Below are 24,772 nucleotides of genomic sequence, written 5' to 3' on the forward strand. Positions count from 1 at the left end.
TGTATTTTTCTTCTTTCATTTTCTTACAAAAAATGTTGCTGAATTTTGCCTCACACAGGTCAAATTTATCAGCTCTATAATATATTTAGTTGGTTTACTCGTTGTATTCGTTGCTTTACATATTTTGCTGTTATTTATCTCAAGTATAATGTTAAAATGTGATAATTTGATAATATTTAAATAAAGGAGAAAAATGCCCTCCCCATGACGTAAGTGCATAGGGCCAATCAGCGCCATGGGAATCTCTCGCTCTCTCGCTTGATCGCTATTCGCTAGCTGTGCGTGCGTGCGCGTGTGTCAACTAGTTGTTAGCTAGCGCTAGCTACCCAGTTAGCTAGCTTGATGAACTATTTTAACATAGTCACCATTTATGCCAAGAAACAGCTGTCGTTCATCATGAAAGAGGACCTCCGCTCCCGCTGCATGTCTGTCTGTCTTTAACACCAAAGAGGATGGAGGAGTTTCAGAGAACGATGATAAGTTAGCCAACGGCAACAAAAAGTGAAGCTACAGTTTTTGGACACTGGCGATTGCCTTCTTCGCTAGCATCCTGAGAAGGAAAGCTCTGAGATTTTGCAGACTGGATGCGGAAGGAGGCAAGCTCGACAGCTAATGCTAATTGTAAGCTATGCTGGAAATCAAATGTGGAAAACATTTCACTGTGAGTTCAATTATCAAATTTGTCTAGCAAACCTAAGCTAACGTTAGCTAATGACGAGCGAATAACATTCACCTAGCGATCAGCGGTTAAGCTAACTTCTTGTTGTAGGATGGCGTTACATTTGGCCAGTTAAAGATAGGGACATTACCCAGGTTGAAATGCTGATATATTGCGGCCTTGCATTAGCCGGTAACTAGTTTCAAGCGTTTTAATGATGTTTAACGTTTGTCAGCCACCTTGCAGCAGTGTACTTCTGCTGTCGAATGTGTTTTTTTATTCACCAAGGTGCTTGGAGGCGTTGGTGGCTGAACAGGTCGAATTTTCACGATCATAAGTGCTTAGAGATACTCGTAAGCTAACGTTAGGCTAAATTATCTGTTAGCTGGCTAATGTCAGTCAGAAAACTTAATCTAGCTGGGACAGAATTGGTCTGGTCATTAAAACAGGGAGTTTTGAGCTCTGTTGTCTTATTTGAAATTTTGGAAATATACGGCTTTGTTATGTAGCTTCAGTGTTGGTTTGTTTTAGTTAAGAGACATCAGCTGACCAACGTTACACTAATTTTAATCGTTGCTGTGGTCAGTTTAAGTCATTCTCATCTTTGCTTGTAATAATTATAATGGCTTAATGATTTCAACGTATTCTGTCTGATGATTATTTCGTTGTCCTAATGTGGAAGTCAGTAAGTTAAGTAGCATTTTGGGGTGTTAAATGATCTCGTTCAATGTTTGGTCCAACACAGATGTAATAATCCCACTTACCATGTGATCTTTTTGCTAATTTAATTCAACATCAGCTGGAAATGAAGAGGAAACTATATAGGTTCATAACCGTCACGTGGAATTAAAGGAAGTAAAACAAACTAGTAACTGTTAAGTTGCTTATCTATAAAAGTGATATGTACATGTAGACATCTGATAGACCTCTACTGCAATACTTATACTTAATTTGTGATTTTCAGGGGAATTACTTGAATGGATATTTGCCTCGCAGTAATTGTTCCCCACTGAAAATATTGTTCAAGATATAGCTTCATTTAAGGAAACAAACCGGTTTTGATCTTTCTTACAGATGAATGTGTTTTCATACATTCAGTGGGTTACCAATGTGCCAAAAAGTCACTCTGCTGATTACCCAACAAGGATTAGGCTAGAGTGTGGCAACGTCGATGCAGGGAGAGAGCACATACTGGCACAAGAATATGTGAGGACTCTTGATCTCAACTGATCATACATATCCAAGACTCAGAATTGTTGTCCTTGATGAAACAGTTTTGGTTAACCTGCCACCCCCAATGGAAGTGCCATCATAGACTCAAGATACTGTGGCTCGAACTGCCTCACAGTTTTTTGAGCTACAGCCTTGGAGGAAGCATTTCAGCTTTTGGTTGAACCTGAAGGTGGAGATGGGTTCCCAAGCTCTTCAGATACTGCGGCAGGGTGTGTGGGCTTCACTCACAGGAGGCTGGTATGTGGACCCCCATCAGAGCACATTCTCCAACTGTTTCCACCTGTACCTTTGGATATTTCTCCTGGCCTTCCCCTTTCTGCTGTACATGGTAAGCACATTTTCACAGCAGGTTGACTGCCATTTATCCAAAATAATGAAGGGACCACTGTTTGCAGACAGCAATTTCCCAAATGCTGTCTATCAGTACTGCTTCTATTACTAGGCAAAACAGCTGCACGAGAGATTTACATAATACATGGTTGACACATTAGGTGAAGAAGCACCAGTTTACACCTGGTGTTAGCATGTGTATTGGGTGATCTGATCACAAGTGCACAGTACAGAGGTGAACACACTTGACCTTTGCAAATGGAAATTTTGTTTATTTGCATATAGAGCAGGAAAGTGAGATCAGATCTCAAGTGGTCAGGCAAGACGCATACCTTGAACTGTCCATTTGTGATTAGATCACACAAGATGCATGTTTGTGCTGGGTGTAAACGGGGATGGTGAAACCACAGCATTATTTCATTTTTCATTCTTTAACAGTGCAAACTATATGAGAGACTATACAGAGTTTCAAATGAAAGACCTTTTCCAGCATTTACAAATGAGGTGACATTTGAAAGGAAACTTCTTTTATAGCATTCTTGACATTGTTTTCATTGCCATCATTTGTATGAGTTATGGTATTCAGCCTCCAGCTTAATGATGAGATCTGGTTGGCAGCAGTCTCTAGCCTAGTGGGCCAAGTGACACAAGTGGTCAGACAAACAGACTGGTTTGAAAGGAATCCCCAGCTTTATCTAGTCGTAAGAAGTGAAGATGAAAGGGAATGCGTCAAAATTTGCATTTGAACCATTTGTTGTGTTTGTAAAACTGTGTGCATGCTGAACAGTGGTAAGCAAAGTAGGTTATAGTCGGGCCAGGATGTCTGCACAATCTTATGTACAGTCACAACTGTGGGTATTAACATATGTCTTATAGCTCAGTTTCAAATAGTTCTTTTGAATAATATGGAAAAACTGTGCATTGTTTTGCATAGTTGCTGTGTGACGGCCAATAGAAATGGCCAAATTTTATTGTAAAAACACTTAATCTAACATGACCCTTTTAAATTTTGTTCATGCATAGTCTAATGTTTGAGTGTTAAAATGTGGTGAAAACTGATTTCAATTTATGGCCTTGTACACTACTCTATAGGCTTCTTTGAAATGAGCAATGGGAATTTGCTTTCTTTATGATAAGTATATAGTACTGTGTATTTTGGGGGATTTACAGTTTATCAGACATTATCAAATAAATTCTTGAGGTGGACTGCGTTGTCTCATTTTCATGTTAACTGACTCAGTTACCATTGTTGTCCCCTCACTCCCTCTCAGGCTCTTCCTCCTAGCTTGGTGGTTGCAGGTGTGTACTCTGCTGTGGTGGCCGTCTTTTTCACAGCCATTAAGGTGGTGAACTACCGGCTTCATGCTATGTTTGACCTTGGGGAGATTGTGGAGAAGAAGCAGGCCTCACTCACAGCTGAAGCCCCAAAGACAGAAGAAGGAGATGAAGGTTCAGGTGCTCATGATGGGAATCAGCACAGGTAAGAAGATGTTTCCTGGACGAATTTAGGTTATGAATTTACAATGATGTGAAATGGTAAATCTTTTGAAATTTTTTGCATTTTTAAAATTTTTCTGTATGTATACTTTTTTTCACAGGGATACTCATGTTGGTGTAGAGATGACTGTGTTTCGAAAGGTCAACTCAACACCCCCAGTGCGCTGTAGCTCCCAACACTCTCTGTTTGGACTGAACCAGGTGTCGGTGAGGATTACTGTATTTTATAGTGGTCTGTCTTCATTCTTTTCCCTCAATTGTATCTCCAAAGCTACATCTAATTTCCCATGTCTCAAAAAGCAATGTTAGATGCCAGTGTTGTCATGGCTTTGTTAATATATATTGATATGGGTTATCCATTTTCATGCACTACAACTGTGTATTGGTTTTAAATTCTAAATTTTTCAGGAGTTTTTGCCACAGCTGGAGGATACAGGGGGCACTAAGGGTAAGTATCTGAATTCAGTGTAGTTGTTGAAATCTATGTTGAACATCCAGTGTTGCTTTTGAGTGTTTTTGGGTGACTTCTTTCACTTTACTTCAGATATCAAAGAGATCATGCATGGCCAAGGAAACAGTAATGTGATTGTTACATCAGCTCACCGTGAGATCCTGCGCCAGAGTTCCCAGGACACCATTAGTAAGTCTGCTACTCTTCAGTGACTAGGATTGAGCATCATACTGTACACACTGAAAACTGTCAGTCCTGTCTGTATGGAAAAAAAGTCATGCTCAGGCTCTAAGCACATCATACTATATACTGTATAATTAAATAATTACGCCACTAGGCCCTGAGAAGCCAAACCCAAAACAGCTGTGTTAAAACCCTTGAAAGTGCAATTCAATCTAAATTTGTACTGTCCTTTTTGTGTAGGGGCTCCCAGTGTGGTCCAATCCTGCATTGCTGCTGCTCTGGGAGGGGATTTCCCTGGTCTCTTGGGAATATCTGGAGTGTCAGCTGGATTTGGAGAACGTGGGGACTGCTTGTCTATCCCTCCTTCACCCTCTAGTCAAGAAGATGGAGGTGACAAAGAGCAGTTGCAGGAAGTGGAAGAGTTACCAGAACAACTGTCTCAACAGAGTCCTGAGGACAATGGGTTGGGGGCTTACTCTCCTCTTGGCCCCTCTGCTGAATCTGGGAGCCTGGGGGATACTCCACTTAGCCCCCTTATAAAGAGCAGCTTAAGTGAAGAGCTGAGTGAAAATCTCTTGGGTTTGGGGCTTGACCCTGTGGCGTTTGCACCTGGGACTGAGCACCCAGGCAGCCGCAGTGGGGTAGCACTAGCTGCCGGATCCACAGACAGCTGTTTCAGTGCTGGTGGAGCCACTACAGACCGTGAGACGCTAAGCACTGTTAGCAGTTACCGCAGTGAAAAAACTGATTCCACTCAACTGGAAAGCCCTTCATTTAGCCAACCACGGCCTGCAGATGGACAGGCATCTGCCTCAGCACCAGCGATGGGCTCCATCATCCCTGGGCCCGCAGACGATCCAGCAGGGCAGGGTGGCAGTGATACTGACAATCTGTCAGATAGTGTGTTACTGCGCTCTCCTTCCAAAGAATTCTCTCTCAGCCAGGGGCTAGACAGGACACTTGTTGAAGGAGAGGATTTGCCCCCTGTACTCTGTGATATTGCACAGCCCCCTCCTCTCCAGAACTCTTCCCCTTCAAGCAGTGGTCACTCAGAGGTATGTGATTTAGACAGAAATGTCCAAGTTCCTCCTCTACCCCCGCCTCGGCAGGCCAATTCAGTGCCCTCAGGGCTGGCCCTGGGTCTGGTGTGTTCTGAGCCTGCTTTGCCCATATCCTCTACCCCCTTTTTACTGCCCGACCAGCCTGCTCTGCAAGCCCAGCAGGTTGTTCGCCCCAAAGACTTGAAGCTGCTGCGGGCCAGTGGCGGTAGTGTGGGGCACAGGCCAGGCCGAAGGAAAGCTCCACGAAGGCGAGCTGGAGCAGGAAGCAGTAGTTTTGACTGCGGCTCTTACAGGCGTCACCACAATCACAGACAACATAGAGATTACATCCCAGTCCGTAGCCGACTGGGTGCTAAGGCTTACAGTGAAAGTTTGTTTGAGGATTCCAGCGATGAGGATGATGGCAGTGACATGAGCGCTGGTTCTAGTCTGGGCTCTCAACGTCGATACAGCTCGGACGACGACGATGATGACGATGACGATTCGAGTTCCTCTACCTCCTGCTACTCCCCAGACCTCGCTAACACTGGCATTACATCCCCACAGCCACCTGCTGCTCAACTGCCCACTCCAAGGGAAGGGGATTTACCTGAAACTGCTGGCCCTTCTCACTCTCGTGCTGCTCAGCGCTCTTCTAGCACAGCAAGTGCTAAGACTCACGCAAGAGTGCTAAGTATGGATGGGGCAGGTGGAGGCCAGAACAACACAGCAGCTCTGCCTTCTACTCTGCTTACAATGCCCTCCACCTCCACACCTGCGCCTCGTACTCTCACCATGTCCAAGTCTGATCTGGAAGCCCGCGCTAACCATACTGATGGCTTCTCTGGAACTCATCATCATCGGCTGGATTCTCTTGGAGGCTCTTGGACTGGCAACCAGATGGGCTGGAGGGCAGAAGAACTGGTTGAAGAGGGAGCTGTGGGAGGAGGTGAGTTGGTGTAAGGTACCCATAGAATGTGTGTTTGTGTGAAATGATCTTCTGGTTTTTGGCACAGGTGAAGATAGAATCCTAGGATGGAAAATATTTTCATCATGTTTTGGGAGTGTCCAGCTAATTAAGAAAAGTAACCAGCTTCGGGAGTTCCAAATATGAAGGACTATAAATCATTTATTGACAATAAGAAAATGTTATCTTTGTTTTATTTTGTCTATGAACATGCTAGAATAGAAAGTATGCCCCTTTGTTCTGTCTTTTATCATGTGTATCCATCAAGGACTTATCATAACCACTTCAGCTTTTAGTTGAGTGCTTTCTGAGTTGCGCTCAAGTCTAAAATTCAGTCTGAAATTTTTATTGCGGACAAAATAAGGTAAAATGGTGATAATGTGTTTTATGAAAGGTGGCATAGTTGTATGAAATTAAATTTGAAGAGGAAAATAGGAGATGTTTTTATTTTTTAATTGAAATGTAATTCAAATGGTAGCAACTAAAAAAAAGTTTTTAATTTACTGAAGGTATAAATAGGGCTGACTTAAAATTTACTGCCTGGCATAGACCATTGCTCTGAGCAAATTTAGATATGTGGAAGAGTGTGATTTAGCAACACTATCCTTTTTAAAGCTAATGTGAGTCACAGATTTGAAAGTGACCACTTCACTGACTGACATTAAATCGGTGACAACTTCCATATTTGTGACTCATCCTTGTAGTTTACAAACCATTAAATAGATAGGAAGCAGATTTTAAGATGAAGAATATGACTGCCTGGCTATTTAAAATATTAGTCATATCCTTGTAATGTGTTGGCAACAGAGATGTTTCCTGTGACCTCAGGACTTGCATACTTCACAGTAGTTGTTGTTTTTTTGGGGGGTTTTTTTTAAGAGAGGAAGAGATAACTATTTCAGTGGCCTGGAGATTTTGGTCATTATCGCAGAATTAACTGCAAGATGCCAGAGAGACCAAAGATTTTATTGGGAGCTGCCTTGTTATTGGATAGAGGCAGTATTAATGCTTCTCACTGTGTAGACAAAAATGTTGAAATGGTGACATCCTTGAGAGTTTTGTTGTCTTTGTTTTGTTGCTAAACACTGGCACTGGACAGTAAGCTCAGCTATGTTGAAACAGAACATGTGCAGACGCTGTTCTTTTCTCTATTGTCTTTGCCTCACCACTGATCTGGTTGCTAAGTCCCTGTTACAATACAGGTGACTTTTTGTCTTTGTCTTTCTTTGCCTTTAAACTTACCACTGTGATAGACTCTGCCAGGAACTTGCATTGTTTTGGGCACATTTGACATCACTGGAACACAAAAGTCCGTGGACCTCTAGTGATCCAGCTAAAGCATCATGAGGGAAGTTGTGTTTCCATGGGCTCTCATGAGTAGTGCCTGTTCACTTATGTCTACATTGAAGTCAGTATGTGCTTCAAGAGTTTGTACGAGTGCCGCTGCTCTAATAAGTAATAATCGTGACTTATAAACCTGTAGCAGGATTAACAGACAGAATACATGTTTCAGTTTATTGATTATTGTCAGTGTCATACAGTTTTCTTTCCTTTTCTTAATTATTAAATATAGAATTTGCAACTTGGTAGTTGTAACACTAGTATAATAATTCCAAACTTAAACTATCTTGACTTTGAAAGATCTATTTTCTGGGATTTTCTATCAGTCGAGAAAAGCGTTGGCAAAAAGCAACACAATAAACCGACGATAAAATCAACGGTGACCTATGAAAACAGTAAATCCTCTCGTTATGAGTTGCCATGGCAACACACATGGCATATTTAAAGTTAACAATGATCTCGCATAAATGATACATTAAACCAGAATGAGCCCCCAACAAGCAGAACTGAAAGCACTACAGAGTGGAGTTGAATATCAGCACTGATTGCCTGATTTGAGTTAATGTTTCTTCTTTTAAACAATGTTAAGTAAATCTCCTCCCAGACTTTTATCCTGGGTATTTGAGACACATCTACCTTTTTAGAACTTCCCAGTTATGAAGGACTAAAACATAACAGTTGAGCTGCAAATGTGTCACCATGATGTTTTATATATATATATATATTATGCAGACAGGGCAGAAACTGAAAGTCTCCTAACTAAACTGAAACATTGCTCTTTACCTGCAGCCAGCTGGCCTGTTAATGTTAGCTTCCAGGCAGGGACAGACTGAAGGAAGTAAGGTAGCGATAATACCACCTCAACAGTTGCAAAGTCAACAAACGAGACTCTTTTTTTCAGTCTATCCTTCTCCATAGATGTCCAGACTTATTTTGAGTCAGTTAACCATCACAACAGTCCTCAGGCTGGTGTTTGGTCTTCTTCGATGCATTCATGTCTCAGTTTACAGGACTGTCGTGACTCCAGGAAGAGCAAGTAGGAATTTTCTAAAAACACTGTATAGACTAATACAAAAATAATACCTCTCAATTATCACTTATGAGCCACTAGAACTAGACGACTTTCAACTCATCCATTCAGAAGTGTTTATATTGATGTCAGGGTTTCCCACACTTGAAAAATATTAAGCTGCAGGAGCACTGCCTCCACTAACTAATTTATTCATTTAATTAAAATCTTTGCTCAACGTGATTTAACCTGTAATTATCCAAGGTAGTCATTAACTTAACTTCTCACTCTTAAAATTGACCCAGCCAGTGTTGCCATTCCTGGATAATTAAAGAGAAAACATAGTTTGATTATTGATTGAACTTTTTTGGGGTCATAGAATTGCACAGTGTTGTGGATGCTTTTTCATCAGTGCCCGGTGTGCATAACCTCATTGTACATGCACATGTCACAAAGGCAGAAGTAAAATCCAGTAATAGGCAGCTGTTTGAAATTGTTGTCCATTTTTGATGGAAATGGGGCCTTGTTTCGTGTATACTGACGCTATTATGTAACCCTGTGATGTAACTCATAACCCTTCTCCAGCCATGGCCACAGAGGACGGGAGCAAACATGACTCGGTCAGCAGTGTTAAGAGGACCCAGGCCATCCGCCGGAGACACAATGCTGGGAGCAACCCTACACCACCCCCATCCACCATGGGATCCCCTCCCAGGTTAGTTGATTCAGCATAGTTGAGTGAGAGTAATAGCTGATGCCTCATTTCCGCTGAGCTTTTATTTCCTTCAGTCCCATTCAAAGCTGTCTGCAAGTTCACAGTACAACAGGAGTGAGAAATAGTCATCCTGATTAAAATTGCTGCTGTGGTTAAGGACAAATATTTCTGTGGATTTGTCGGAAAATTAATATTTTCAGCTGGCCTTAAAGTTTCATTTCATTCAAAGCTTCATCTTAATACTACCAAAATGGTATTTTGCAGCTAATATTGGACAGTGTTATTGAACACCTTCTTTGTGTTTTTGTTCTTGTAGCCTTCAGGACCTCCAGCGGGCTCGGACCTCCTCTCATTCACGGACCCGCACGCTTCCCTCAGCCTTACAGTTTGCCTCCTCACTCCTGTTGCCCCGTAGTGGCATCCATGAGGCTTCCACCTTTGACGACACATCTGAGGGGGCGGTGCACTATTTCTATGATGAGAGTGGTGAGTCAGTGGTGTTAAAAAGAATAGTTTGTCATTTTGGAGAATGTGCTTCTTTGCTTTCATGTTGAAAGTTAAATGAGAAATTTTTTACAGCTCTCATATCTTTCCTTTAGAGGCATAATATGCAGGAGGATTTTCCTCCAAAGAAAGATAGTTGGCAGCCAGTGAGCTTAGCTTAGCTTGGCTTAAAGTTTGTATGCAGGGGGGACCAGCTAGCCTAGCTCTGTGCAAATAGTAGTACAAAAATGAGTATAACCTTATATCACAGGTATTAGGTTTTTATTAGGGGTTGTGTGTCAAGCTATTTCTTGACTGGGTGCAGTAATGCTCTGGAATCATAATGTCACTATGAGGTTATGGAGTGACCGGCAGAGATGCTTTTGGACAGAGCTATTTCCTCCTATTTCCAGTCCTTAGTCTGAGTTAGATTCAAATCTTTTCATTTTACTCTTGGAAAGAAGTTTAAGCATATCGAAAATATTCATTCCTTTAAGTGACAGTCATTGGTATGCTTGCAGTGGTAAAGATATATTATTGCAGTTAGAACTGGTAAATCTGGGCATTCTAGCATTTTGCTTATTTCTGATTTGATCATAGTGGTCCATATAAACATGTATGCTTGGATTTAAATGTTCCTGCTGTATTGGATAGCAAGAAACTGTGGGCCTCCGTGCTGAGCGGAAATAGGTTATGGTGATATTTAAAGATGATACTGAAACAGGATTGAACTGTTGTGGGTGCTTTACATTCGTGTTACTGTATATCCTTTAAGAATGGGTTTTTACTCTCTCTGTAAGTGAAGTTCATCATCTTTTTTTGGGCAGAAGCCACCAAGTGATTCTCAGAAATTAAATGCAAGAACAGATATTGAAAACTGAAACAACCTTCAAAATAAAAATTCTATGTCAAGATTGCCTCCTCCTCCTACATTTTTGATTTGTTTTGTTGTGTGTTGAGGTTATGAAATAAAAATAAAGATAACAAAATGGGGTAAAAGAAAAACAACTTTATTATTTGTTAGTTTTGTAAAAGTCTTTGTGCATTAATCCCAGATGAATGTATCGGTTTCAGTTTTCTTTCTGTTGTGTAACAGGAGTGAAGAGGTCCTACACATTTGGACCTGCTGGAGGCGGTTATGAGGATCCAGTTCAGTAAGTTATAAAGCCTTTATTAATATATATTGCCTTTTTTCAAGACTATAAGATTGAATTTGCATAAAAAATACAATTTAATACAATATTACAAAATAAAATTTCAACCCTGCAGAGAAAGGGAGAGACAGTCCCAGTCCTCAAGTTTCACCTCCACTGAGGTCCAGGAAGGAGCACCAGTCCTGTCCATGCTCCAGCCCAGACCTGTGGGTTTACAGGGCATGCAGGTGCGCAGGGTGCCTCTGGAGATGCCTGAGGTTAGCAGTCTTTGATGTTGATTTAGTCGATTCCATTTAGAAAGTCACGTAAAGAAGTTCTTCTTCTGAAGAAGAAGAACTTCAGAGGAAACAATCAGAAATTATTGTTTCTCTTTCTACATTCATCGCTGATCTCTCACTTCACTTGTAGTTTGATCTGGATCACGAGTCTCTTCAAGAGTCCCAGGAAAACACGCTGATGATTGAAGAGAAAGCTAAACCCAAACAGTACTATCGCTTTTGGGTGCTGCCAGGGAAGTGGCTGAGGGTTCGATATGATCGATTGGCTCTTCTGGCCTTATTGGACAGGTAAGACAGAGTGTTGGAGTAGAGGGGAGATAATACTCTGACCCCTTCTTCTCTCAGCAAAACAAAGCATTTGTACTCAGTGGTCTCTAAGCTTGACTAAGGAGTGATGTACCTCGATTCATTTTAGCCATGGTTCAGCTTCAGTCCCATCTGGCCTTTTTGTTTCTTTCTGTTCTTAAATTAAATAACAAAAAATAAATTAAAACTATGTGCTCCAGGTGAGAAATCAAGATAGACAAAACATTTTCCTCATACACCATGTGTTTTAGCACTAGCTATAATGGGTTAGGGTTAGGCCCAGAGTTGTTTTATAACCATGGGTTCTGATTCCTGTCAAAATACTGCCTTGTTTTACTAAATGTGTGTTACAAACATGTTACATGTCCAACAAATAATACTGCATGTTAATTATCTTTATCAAATAGTGTGTTGTATTATCATTGTGACTTGATTTCTCTGCTTTCTTTTTCCAGAAACCGCCGTGTGGGAGAGAATGTGTTTGCTGTGGTGCTGGCCAGTCTGGTTGCCTTCTTAGGGTTCCTCCTGCTGCTCCAGGGCTTTTTCAGGGACATCTGGGTCTTCCAGTTCTGCTTGGTCATTGCTAGCTGCCAGTACTCTTTACTGAAGGTACCTGACCTCTGGATTTCACTACTTAAAATGGATTTCATTATTTATTTATTATTATTTTTTTAATATGGATTGTGTTTGCCTTGAAATGTCTAAAACTGGACAGAGACTGTATGATTTCTGTATGATGACTTCTATGTTTACACTGAACAGTTTGATTGACTAATCATAACAGGGTGCCTACACTGAAGAACCCCCATTAATTTTGGTTCTGTCCACAGACAGTCACAACAATGTTTTATTCCATCAAGGTGACTGCACCCTCAAAGATATTGACCGGAAAGAGAAAGATGGTGTTACTTTTTTTAATCCTTCTTTGAATGAAAAGCAAGAAGATAAACAAAATAATCCAATAATATGAAATCCAGCTCACTGCAGTTTATAACTGATCTTTTGACTACAGCCATGTGGGAAATCTGAGTCAAAATGTAATACAGACGACCAAAATTTACATACCAGACATCGTCAGATTGTCCAACAGCCAGATTGTTGATCATTCAGGCAATAAATCAGAAGCTGTAACCCTCCCAAACTGAACATCAAACTATGACCAATCTGGTAGCAATTCTGCTCAATTCTGAGATTAGTTGGCAAGTTAAGAATGAGGCTGCCCAGTATTACAAAGTTAAGCTATCTGAACAGTATGTAAGCCTCAGTTTTTTATACTGTATACAATGTATAATATAAACATTTTTATCAAAAAATGTGAAACCTTCCCTGGCTCTTTGTTTTAGAGTGTACAACCAGATGCAGCTTCTCCCATGCATGTGAGTACTGGTTTCATCTTTTAAAATGCTAACACGTCCTCAAAGCACAGATTGAAACAATGCATTTCATGTTATTATTGCTGTGTGATTGCCGCCTACCTTTTTTGTTTCTTATCCATCAGGGTCACAACTGGATCATAGTGTACAGTCGGCCAGTCTACTTCTGCTTGTGCTGTGTGATGATCTGGATCTTTGACCTGTCTGGGCGCTCGGGCAGCCTGCAGCCCTTCTCTCTCTATGGAGTCACATTCTTCTCTGCACACTTCCTGCTCTGCGTCAGGGATATGCTCATTGGTTAGTTTTTATACATGACTCTTTGCACCAGCGTTGTACAAAGTGTCCAGGTCGCCTCTCGCACTGAGATTGTTGGCATCCTACAAGGTCTGTATTTGATATTGTATTGGTAATTTTACTTTCTCTTTTGTCCCACAGTGTTTGCCTTGTGTTTCCCAGTCATTTTCCTGTTTGGGTTGCTACCTCAGGTCAATACTTTTGTGATGTGTCTGCTGGAGCAAATTGACATGCACATTTTTGGTGGAACTGGTAAGAACAGGTCTACACAGTAAGGATGATGATGTAACACCTTGTCAGGAAATTGTGGAAGTGTTCTAGCCTCTTCAAACTGTCACTTGTTAGAAACTGCAGAGAATATTTTGTGTTTAGGTTTTCTTGATCTCCTCTGTGTCTCATTTTCCTCAGCCACTACCAGCCCCCTCTCATCTCTGTTCAGCCTCATACGCAGCATGTTGGTGGCTGCTCTGCTGTATGGATTTTGCCTCGGTGCTATCAACGTAAGCAAAACAGCTAAACTCTTTTTGAAAGAAGAGTTGTTTTGGTGTGGTGTTTCTGATCAGAAATGATATGGACAGTCTGATTTAATACTATATTGTTTTGTGGTTGTTTTTACATTAGGCACCGTGGAGGGATGCCCATGTGCCAGTACTGTTCTCTGTGTTTTGTGGCCTACTCCTGGCCTTATCCTACCACCTCAGCCGCCAAAGCAGCGATCCCACCATCCTGTGGTTCGTATTTTGTTTCGTATTGTCAATAATGGCCTGGGATTGAAAAAGCTTGTTTTTATAGCCATGATAGATTATCACTTAAGAAGTACTTGTAGCAGCACACGTGAAGAAGCCCCAAATATGAAATCCTCTTTAAATCCACTTTACAAAGTGGCAAATCTATTAAATATTTATTACATATTTTTGTGCCACTCCTGGTTTGTTAAGCATTGGTTTTTAGTGATTTGTTACTCACTGGTCTTACTCACTGTTTTATGCATGTAGCTGTGACCTTAAGCATAATGTTGGGTTTTAATTTCATTTTCTTCCATTTCACACGTCTAACTACAGTGATTAAGTACTGGGCCAAAACACTGGAGTCTGATGTTGCACCTCAAGTTTTTGTTGTAGCTCATGGTTCTTTTTTTTTGTTTTTAAACCATTTGCATCAGGTCACTGGTCCGGTCAAAGTTATTCCCAGAGTTGGAGAACCGAACAGCAGAAGAACCCCCTGTGGAGATCAAGGACCCGCTGCCAGAGAAGCTGCGTAACTCTGTGGTAAAGATTACGACTCACTTGCCTGCACACACTGCAGTTTCACTTTTGATTTCACTGTGTCAGCGCTAAATCCTTGTGCCTTCTCCCTGTCTCTTTGTAGAAAGAGATTCTTCATTCAGACCTCGTCATGTGTCCCCTCATGGCTGTGATTACTTTCGCTATCAGTGCAAGCACAGTTTTCATCGCCCTTCAAGTTAGTTTTATCATGATTTATGATCCTATTTTTACAACACATTTTTCTAAAGATTGTTCATGCTAATTTTCCTTTTATTTTCTCTCTCTCTCTTTCTCAATCCACAGCCTGCTCTTAGCTTTGTCTTGTACATCCTGGCCGGCGTTGTAGGTTTCATTACACACTATCTCCTGCCTCAGCTTCGCAAGCAGCTGCCGTGGTTCTGCCTAGCTCACCCTGTGCTCCGCTCCAGAGAGTACAGCCAGTTTGAGGTCCGAGGTGAGTCAGTGACTGCTTGTTACATATTCATTAACATCCAGAGAAAAACGCATGTGGAAGTACAAGAAGAAAGCCTACTAAAAAACTTGAATATTTAACGAAAAAGCTGCATGGTGTAAATAGGTAAGATTTCTTAGTGCAACAGCACCAAACCGTGATTTTCATATGAACAGCTTCATGTTTTGACTTTCATGCATAGTCCCTATAAATCCACACTACTACGGATAGAGCTGAATTAAAACTCAACAAGCTACAATGGAGCTTTATTGGTTTTATCCCTGAGCTTTTTTGTCTGTCTAAAATAACATGATGGTGCAGCCTGCCTGTACTTCTTTCCTTCAGGCATCCTATTTCTTCTTGAGCAGTTCCATTTCCAGTATTTGATAACAACCAGGGACATCAGAGACACCACCTGTGGCAAAAGATGTTTATCTTATGCAGTGTTTTTCAGTTTAAATTCTTTCTGCCATTTTTGTTTCTCAGTTCTGAAAGGCTTTAAGGGGAACATGAGAGGAAAAGCTAGAGTTTGTGAGATCGTTTTGCTTTCCATTTGCCCCAGATGCTGCGCAGTTGATGTGGTTTGAGAAGCTGTATGCATGGCTTCAGTGCGTGGAGAAATATTTCATCTACCCGGCCGTGGTGCTTAACTCCCTCACAACAGAAGCTCGAAGTGTGGGCCAGAACCATAAAGAGCTGGACATCTAGTAAGGCTTTCCTCATTCTGTCTCCAGAACTGTTTCACATCATATATTCTACTGTTTTCCATCTCTGCTCCCCGGGGATACATGCTGTTAGGTGTGTGTGTAGGAACCACTGAGCATAAAATTAATAGACATGCTCAACCACCCCCCCCAGGTGTATTGCCTTTTACAGGTTGTGCTCACAAGCACAAGATACATAAAATATATTCTCAGCCATTTTCCTTTTTTTTTCTCTTTTAACTTGTACACCAGGCCAACTGTGTAGTAGTTTGTGTACAGGTGAAGACATTTGATGACAACAGATGATGGATGTGGAGCTCTCATGGCATCACTTCCTCTGTGTGTGCCACTGATTTCTTCTTTGTCCCCCCCCCCCAGCAGCCGAGCTCTCTTCATCTCAGTAGCAGGCATGAAGTTGCTGCGCTCGTCCTTCTGTGCCCCGTCGCAGCAGTACGTCACGCTGTGCTTCACCACGCTCTTCTTCCACTTTGACTATCCTCACTTCTCGGAGACCTTCCTAATCGACTACTACTTCATGTCCATTCTCTTCAGCAAGGTTGGGACACACACCCTGTCATTTTAGGATTTTAATTACAAATACTGAGAAATGTGTTTGTTGTGCATACTGGAAAGTTTAATGTTAAAGTAACTCACAATGAGGCTGAAAACGACTGACCCAGCATCACCAATGGATGTGGTTTGGTGTAGCTAGAATTGTGCTCTGTTGCACTTGTAATCACGCACAACAAATGGAGCTCAGCAAAGTCAAGATAATCAGTGGGTTTTAAGTAACTCTTTAATGTCTGCCTCATCATCAGTCCAGGGCTTTTTCTGTCGTATGAATAAAGTTGTCAGTGTGTTTTATAATGTGTTTCTCCTTGGAATTCTCAGATGTGGGATCTGCTGTACAAGCTGCGCTTTGTGCTGACTTACATTGCCCCCTGGCAGATCACCTGGGGCTCAGCCTTCCATGCCTTTGCTCAACCCTTTGCAGTGCCCCGTATCCTTTAGATTGCTTGATTTTTTTTTTGTGTGTGTGTGATGTCAGTAATAATGTAGTGTCTTTTCTGTATAATAGAATGTATAACTTCAAAATCTGAAACTCAACCCACACTGAACATTATAAGCTACTTTTTTGCATGGTCATTTTATTAAATTGCTTTGTTGTAAAGGTGTTGCTGATGTTACTGTCTTACGACACATTTTTAGAATAATCTACAAGGAATGTGAATGTTCTGAATACTATAGACCGGCTACCAATTATTAATTTAATTTGATTTTTTTTTGTGTGTGTGTTGTTGTTGTTGATGAGATGACCTTAACTCCTATTACCTCAGACTCTGCTGTGCTTTTTGTCCAAGCTATCTTTTCTGCCATCTTTTCCACCCCTCTCAATCCTGTCTTAGGCAGTGCTGTGTTTGTCACCTCATACACCAGACCTGTAAAATTCTGGGAGCGAGACTACAAGTATGTGTTTGAAAATTTCACATTGGTACAAAGTCCAAATCTAAAATAAATCCATTCAGTTCTGATTCCAGTTTGTCATGTTTGCAGCACCAAACGTGTCGATCATTCCAACACCAGACTTGCCACTCAGTTGGACCGCAACCCAGGTATGCCATGCACACTCAGTCACCATCTAATTATCTCTGACTCGTCTTTATTTTTGCTCTGTAGCTATGGTGATGGTCCTCTCTTTTCTGACAGGTGCTGATGACAACAATCTGAACTCGATCTTCTATGAGCACCTGACGCGCTCTCTGCAGCACAGTCTGTGTGGAGACCTGCTGCTCGGCCGCTGGGGCAACTACACCACAGGCGACTGCTTCATCCTCGCCTCGGACTACCTCAATGCCCTGGTCCACATTATCGAGATCGGCAACGGCCTGGTCACCTTCCAGCTAAGGGGTCTAGAGTTCAGAGGTCAGCGGAGGGGGGGGGCTGATGGAGGTTGACACTGTTGGGTGCTCAGTTTTATTCACTTACCTGCTGGTTGCTGGTCATTTGGGTGTCTGTCTCATTTATATTATTTATAGGGAACAGTATGTTACAGCTGAGCCAGTAGTTTGCATGTAAAAAGTGACATCCTGGTATTTTGAGTGGCACTGCAGATCTGTACACATATTTGTTCATTTTTGTGTAATATTACTTTTTCTGCCAGTTCTGATAGTTTATTTTTATTCTTCTGAATAAAAGAGCAGTTTCATGGCTGCTGGTTTATTTTGAGGTTGTTCGAGACTAAGAAAAATAGATGGTGTGCGTCACTCTCAAAAGAGGTTGTCACTTGCCAGTAAAACAGGGCTTTAAAATCTAAATTTATCAACTCTGAGTTATCTTAAATTTGGTTAACACAGATGGTGTTTATTCTTGTATTCTTTATTTAATGAGGTTTTTAAATTGTATTAAATTTAACTTTACAGTACTTTAGAACCATATACAGGAAAGCTCTTTGAAAGTGCCACTCTGGTCTGTGCAGGTACTTACTGTCAGCAGAGGGAGGTAGAGGCCATCACAGAGGGGGTAGAAGAGGATGAGGGTTGCTGCTGCTGTGAACCTGGTCACCTCCCCCACATGCTATCATTTAATGCTGCCTTTGGACAGCGCTGGCTGGCCTGGGAGGTGGCCGCCACCAAGTATGTGCTAGAGGGCTACAGCATCAGTGACAACAACGCAGCCTCCATGTTGCAAGTTTTCGACCTCCGCAAGATCCTTATCACGTACTATGTCAAGGTAAGCTGATGGCTCAAGATTGTATCTCATAATCTGATCTTTCTGCATGTTTACTCTTGCTCTGTTTTACATGTCCTATTGCTGTAAGAGAATCTGTTTTGTGAAATGATAACTGAACTTGTAGCCTGTGATACTGATGTGAAAACCTTGATGGTTGAATAATTTGGATTGGATTCTCTTTTTTTTTTTGTCTTCCATGAACAGAGCATCATTTACTATGTGAGTCGATCCTCAAAGCTGGAAGAGTGGCTGACTAATGAGACCGTTCAGGAGGCTCTGCGGCCTTGTCTGGGCCCTAACTATGTAGACAGCGACCCCACCTTCAACCTGAACATTGATGAGGACTACGACCACAGGGCCTCTGGCATTACACCCTCGTCTTTCTGCATGGTTTACCTGGACTGGATTCAGTATTGCAACAGCAGGCGTCAAACGGTTAGATTGTCCACAACATTTATATTAAAAATCACACACAGGCCAGCATTGTTTTCGTCTTTTTTTCACCCTACTAGTTGTCCATATTCTGATCCTTTGCTGAGCTGCTACCAAATGTGACCTGCCCTCATTTGTCCAAAAACACAGCTAAACCCATACACAACATTACTCTGCAAATCAAGAAGTTATCATGAACCTAGTAAAACTGTAATGCAAAAAAGGGAGAAGTAATGTCTCTACATCTGGTGATGAAACCAAATGTCCACAGGATCTGCTTGTTCAGCATACAGTAAAGTAATATGACATCTTGTCACATCCTTTTTCTTGTCTTTCTTTTTGTATTCATCGTGTACAGAATAAAAGAAGAAGGAGCAGTTATATTGTTCATCTAAAATTTTTACTTTGAGTGATCATAGTCAATATTTGAACCCATATCCTGGTCCAACCTGGGTAGTGTTTTTTGAACAAGCCAAACAATGTTTCATTGTTTATCTTTAACTTCTGTATGGTGTTATAGCCGGTGACCTGCGAAAGAGATTCTCCACTTGTCAACCTTTGTTTTGGACTGTGTATCCTTGGAAGAAGAGCTCTGGGCACAGCCTCCCACAGCATGTCTGCGAGGTAAGACCACAAGGCCATACCAGCATGTGGCTAATACCACCCGCCACTACCTATTTACTGTATGTGCTAGCAACATGCGAGAGTTATTTTTATTTATCTGTTTGACAGCTTGGAGCCATTTCTCTATGGCCTCCATGCACTCTTCAAGGGAGACTTTCGCATCACGTCTCCCAGGGATGAGTGGGTGTTTGCAGATATGGACCTGCTGAATCGAGTTGTGGCACCAGGAGTGCGGATGTCCCTCAAACTCCATCAGGTAGCGTTTATCAGAGAGGAAGAAAACCAGCCCTGAGGGTAGAATAATGACTTGTCACTGAGACCAACTCTGCATTTCCCTCCAGGATCACTTTACATCTCCCGATGAGTACGAGGATCCTATGGTCCTTTATGATGCCATCACTGCCAACGAGGAGAAGATGTTGATATCTCACGAAGGTGACCCCGTATGGCGCAGTGCCATTCTAGCAAACATGCCTTCTCTGCTGGCTCTGCGCCATATCATGGATGATGGGAGCGACGAGTACAAGATCATCATGCTTAACAAGAGGTTCCTCAGCTTCAGAGTTATCAAGGTCATAGCTCTTCCTGTTTAAAACTTGGTGTTATTTCTGCCCCGTCTGGCATTGTTTTTATTGGTTATTTCATGTTATTTTTGTGTGAAATTAATGTGATGTATGTGATGCTTTGCCCACCCTGAAACAGAGAAGGGTTATGCTGTGTGTACTTAGGCTGTCCACCTTTGTGCTGCCCCCTGCAGGTGAACAGAGAGTGTGTGCGTGGGCTGTGGGCGGGGCAACAGCAGGAGCTGGTTTTCCTGCGCAATCGCAACCCAGAGCGCGGCAGCATTCAGAATGCCAAGCAGGCCCTGAGGAATATGATTAACTCCTCATGCGACCAGCCCATTGGCTACCCCATTTATGTGTCCCCTCTGACCACCTCGTACGCTGGGGGCCACTGCCAGCTCCGGTCTGTGTGGGGAGGACCCGTCAGCCCACACAACATTTACACCTGGCTCATCAGTAGCTGGGACAGGTAGGTGATCTGGACTTCATATTATAAATGTGCACACAGTCTGAACTCCTAACTCTAATAAATGTTTCTCTGCAGGTTGCAGAAGGGTTGTGGCGCTGGCTGTAACAGCGGAGGGAATATTGAGGACTCGGACTGTGGAGGCGGCTCCACCTCCATCTCTACCAACCCAGCCATTTATACCACCCAGAGTACACCAGCCTCCAGCCTTCCCCAGCCAAACATCACCACTGTTCAGCCCTCCATGGGTAAGAGCTGAAACCCGGCTTCTTCTCGCCCAACTTCCAACAGCCGCACATGTTAATGCGAGGTCGTGTATATGGGGAGATGATAATCACTGCCTCTAGTCAAAGGTGGCCTCTGGTATCATAATTTAGAATTAAGATGTTGGTCCTTGTTAGTGGGTGATAACCATAAACCTGATTGTATATAAGTAAAATTAACTTGATCAACTTGTCAGGCATTAATTGTTAATGTCAGTTGTCAATAGTCGATACAGTAACAAGGGTTTTATAGACAGCTGAAATAGCTAAGCTGCTGGATGCTGAGATGTTTTTTAATAAAGTATAAATGAAACAGCTTTTCCTGCGTTTCAGGTACAGACAACCCTGTAGGTCCAACACAGAACTGGCCTCACCACCCCCAACCGCTCCCATTAGCTCTTCTCAGCCAGTCAGAGGGCAGGATGGAGGCAGGACTGCTCACTTCTCTGCAGCGTACATCCTCCATCCAGGGGCTCCTCGGCCAGCAGCTGTCCAGCTCCCAGCTCTCCTTCAGTGGCTCTGTGGCTCCACCTCCACTGCCAGGACCAGAGCGCTTCTGCCCAGCGAACCTCCTGGAGAACTCAGGGCACCGAGCGGGCCAGCGGGCTGGCCTCGGCCAGGGTGGCGGACTACACTACGAGAGTCACTTTGGCAAGTGGAGTTTTTCAGGCAGGAAGGGCTTTAATGGACCAGCTGCAGTGGAAGGGGAAGCAGGAACAGTGCAGACCATACGCACACAGGTGAGGATGCTGATAAGTTTGTTTAGTGTTCACCCATATATATAACGTCAGTCTGGTGCATGTCCAGCCCACAAAACAACACTGTCAGTGCACATGTTAAGAGGTTAGTCGAAGAAACACAGACAGTCATTTTTCAGCTTTTTGCTTCTTGTCCAGCTTGACTGTGTGCAAAATGAAACGCTAGAATATTGAGTTGATTAGTCAATAACTGATCAAATATGCAAAAGATCTTGTAATTTCTCAACTGTTTTCACTTGTGTTTTGAAGGAAAAGAAGCCCAAATTCTCTGTTTCCAGTGTCTGTAATTTAAATATTTTCTTGTTTTCTTCATCTACTGTAATTATAAGTAAAATTTAAAATAAATTTAAATATGAACAAGGGCTGAATAGTAACATTTTGAATCTCCGACCCACTTACTGAATCCTTATTTCATGTTTTATTTACAACAGTTCACTTGCTCATAACTCAAACTGTGTACCAGTTTATTTTATAGTTTTATAGAATAGCTTCAACTTTGTTGCAGTTTAGGAACACAAACAGGAAATGGGCCAGAACTACACAATGCTTTCTCAGATTACGATCAACATTGCTAAGTGGTTAGACAAGTTGTCACTGACCTGAAATGGACTCGACTCGACCAGCTTTCGTGTGGATCGTGATGTTGCTTCTTTGCTACAGCTTGTTGTGTGCTGTTTTACATCTTGTTTTGCCTCTGCACTGTTGGTAGTGTCCAGAAGCATTATGTTTAGCCATGACATCTCAGGAAAGGGAATCTGTAAACCTAAAGGGAATTTCTTCAAATTTGGCAACAAAAAATATGTGATAAGAGTTTGATTGTCAAAGAACAAGGTCACTGTGACCTCACAAGACACATTTTTTTTTTGCCATAACTTGAGAATTAATATGTCAATCAATCATATGAAGATATGCTTTTCAAAGTCAGTTCTGGTTTTCTGGGAGGAACATTAAAAAATAATAATAATAATCTGTCTCTCCTTACAGCCTACTCCTCCCGCACCCCTACCAGAGGCCAGTCTGACACAAGATCCTCTGGGAGCCACTCAGACGGTGGATCCAACCCTGCTCACCACAGGGGACCCCCCCGCCCCTCGAGAGGATTCCACAGAGCTGCCTTTACTTGAGCACCTGCGCTGAGTCTGCACTAGAAGACCCGCCCCCGCCCACCCGAGTGACATTCTCTGCAGTGAAAGCACACCGCGATCATCTTCGGACCGGGCCTGGCCCGACCAGACTCATTCCAGCCTTTGGGACTCATTCCATCAACCCTCATTTAACTTAACTTAGTGCAGCTGTGATTTCCTCTTATGGCCCACTGCAGCACTGGATGGATTTGGTCATATTTACACATCACTCTCCTTCTCAGCCAAATGAGTTCAACATCTGATAGCATGCAGAGCTGATGCTCATCATTAAATGATTTAAGCCGACCTCTTTATTCCAAAGTTAGCTTTCATCATGACTTGCCAGGATTGATGATATTCTCTTTCTGAACATTTTAATTTTTTTCTGACAAAGGCACTCAGTGTCTCTATGGACAACCTTTAGGTTGGAGCAGTAGTGACAGGCCAGAAAGGCCAGTGCAATTATAAGGGATATTTTGCTTGAGGATTGATTATTTTTCTATACTGGAGAATAGAGGATCACCTCTGACTTTGTCTCACTTGACATCTGCAGCAGTGCTTTTTTCCCCAAAACCAATTTAAGAAAAGAAAAAAAAAAAAGACCTTACACAAATGTTGCTGTATGTGCAGGTGAAGGATACATGGAAACCATGATAAGCCTTGTTTTGTTTTTCCCCACTTTACCACACTCACTGAAACTGCAGTCGTGTGTCAAAAAATGTTTAACAGTACAAGTTCAGGAGCCTCCAATTTTTCTCCCCTGCACATTATACATATTCAGCAAGGAAAAAAAAAAACATCACATCCCCATCGAAATTGTCATCTTTGTCCTCTGGTGTATTTTTTTAGAGAGGTGCCTGACAACATCAACACTCAACAGTTCTGTCTTAGAGCAAGTTTCAGGGAAAAGCAAAAATTTAAAAATAAAAAAAAAAAAAAATCAAAAGAACTCCCTTCCATCTTAGCCAACATGTGGTGCTTATGCCGCTAGTTTACAGTCTGTTTAGGCCTGCACACGAGTCCTGAATCTGACTAGCAACATGGAGATGTGGGATGACTTGGGACAGAGCTGGTGCCCATGGATCAGAATCAATCTGTGAAAATTGTGTTGATCACAAACCTGCAAACTGGGAGTGTCAGAAACTTAAAAGCCTTTTTTTTGATGAGTGGAATGTCCTTTTTTGTTGTTGTTGTTTTTTTTTTTACTTGAAGAAGCAAGAGTTCCTCAGTGTTTAATGCGCACTGAGTTTGTTTTCTTTGGATGACCGATCAATGACGCCCTCTCTGAACAGATCCACTCAGCTCATGACTTTTCCAATAGCAGGGACCCACCTCTGCTTTGTGTGGGGAGCTCTGGTTTCTTTGCCTGCAGTATGGCGCCTCACGTTACTATACTACTGCTTCTGCATCTCCTGCTACTACTAATATACCCACTACTACTGCTGTTTCTACCACAGTTAAATCCAGCGTTTTAGTTGGAAATCAACAAAGTTGAATAAATACTGAAAGCAAAGGTGGAATATTTATTTGATTAATATTGTCTTACAGATATCTTTAACGAGATTTGTCAATATGGTGTGCTGATGTATCGAATTGGAAATCTGCCTTCTGTCAACTGTACCACACCCCCACCCACCCACCTCTCCCTCAGTTTGTTTGGTGTCCTCACATTTTTATCATCTCACCAGTGGCTGGCTGTTTTCTTTTCCTTTCTTTTTTTTTTTTTTTAAGTGTATAGCATAACTGGAAATATTCCTGAGAAGTCACTTTAAGTTGGTTTCTTTCCCACTCTTGCACTCTTTTGTTCCACTACTGTGAAACACTGATAGGGGGTTGAAGTAGATCATGCAGCATGGGAAAGACGAGAAGTTGGCCGCAGATGTTTCCACAGGTCCAGTGGCTTTGCACCCCCAACCCACGTTGCCAGTCGCCTGCAATGGTTGAATGATTCTGAAAAGCTAAAGCATCGCCTCACCAGAAGACTACCTTGTATGCTCGCTCTCTCACCAAACAACCTCTCGGTAGCAGTGTTCCCTGTAGGAAACTTGAAAGAAGGCCAGCGTTCTCAGGGTCTAAAACA

The 24,772-nt window shown here is 42.2% G+C and overlaps 1 protein-coding gene across 3 annotated transcripts; it reads left to right on the forward strand.

Moving 5' to 3' along the window:
* Window positions 1-254: 254 nt before the first annotated feature.
* LOC124070157 (pecanex-like protein 1) lies at window positions 255-23,690 on the forward strand. 3 transcript variants are annotated; one of them, XM_046409750.1, is made up of 36 exons: window positions 255-661; window positions 1,733-2,219; window positions 3,493-3,701; window positions 3,820-3,925; window positions 4,127-4,166; window positions 4,263-4,358; window positions 4,593-6,341; window positions 9,295-9,424; window positions 9,741-9,910; window positions 11,004-11,061; window positions 11,177-11,318; window positions 11,470-11,627; window positions 12,101-12,254; window positions 12,989-13,021; window positions 13,144-13,315; window positions 13,454-13,564; window positions 13,721-13,812; window positions 13,934-14,043; window positions 14,475-14,580; window positions 14,681-14,773; window positions 14,881-15,031; window positions 15,591-15,735; window positions 16,111-16,288; window positions 16,624-16,732; window positions 17,070-17,199; window positions 17,287-17,345; window positions 17,440-17,655; window positions 18,209-18,462; window positions 18,667-18,897; window positions 19,415-19,518; window positions 19,627-19,774; window positions 19,860-20,090; window positions 20,276-20,550; window positions 20,626-20,795; window positions 21,144-21,550; window positions 22,553-23,690. In XM_046409750.1, exons 2-36 carry the CDS (start codon window positions 2,067-2,069, stop codon window positions 22,703-22,705), a joined length of 6,843 nt encoding a protein of 2,280 aa, XP_046265706.1. In that variant the 5' UTR covers window positions 255-661; window positions 1,733-2,066; the 3' UTR covers window positions 22,706-23,690. The 3 variants fall into 3 exon arrangements, with proteins under 3 accessions (XP_046265706.1, XP_046265708.1, XP_046265707.1); XM_046409752.1 differs by having other exon boundaries at window positions 16,114-16,288; XM_046409751.1 differs by having other exon boundaries at window positions 255-621.
* The last annotated feature ends 1,082 nt before the right edge of the window (window positions 23,691-24,772 follow it).

Source organism: Scatophagus argus, chromosome 14, assembly GCF_020382885.2.
Source record: "Scatophagus argus isolate fScaArg1 chromosome 14, fScaArg1.pri, whole genome shotgun sequence".
Lineage (NCBI taxonomy): Eukaryota > Metazoa > Chordata > Actinopteri > Scatophagidae > Scatophagus > Scatophagus argus.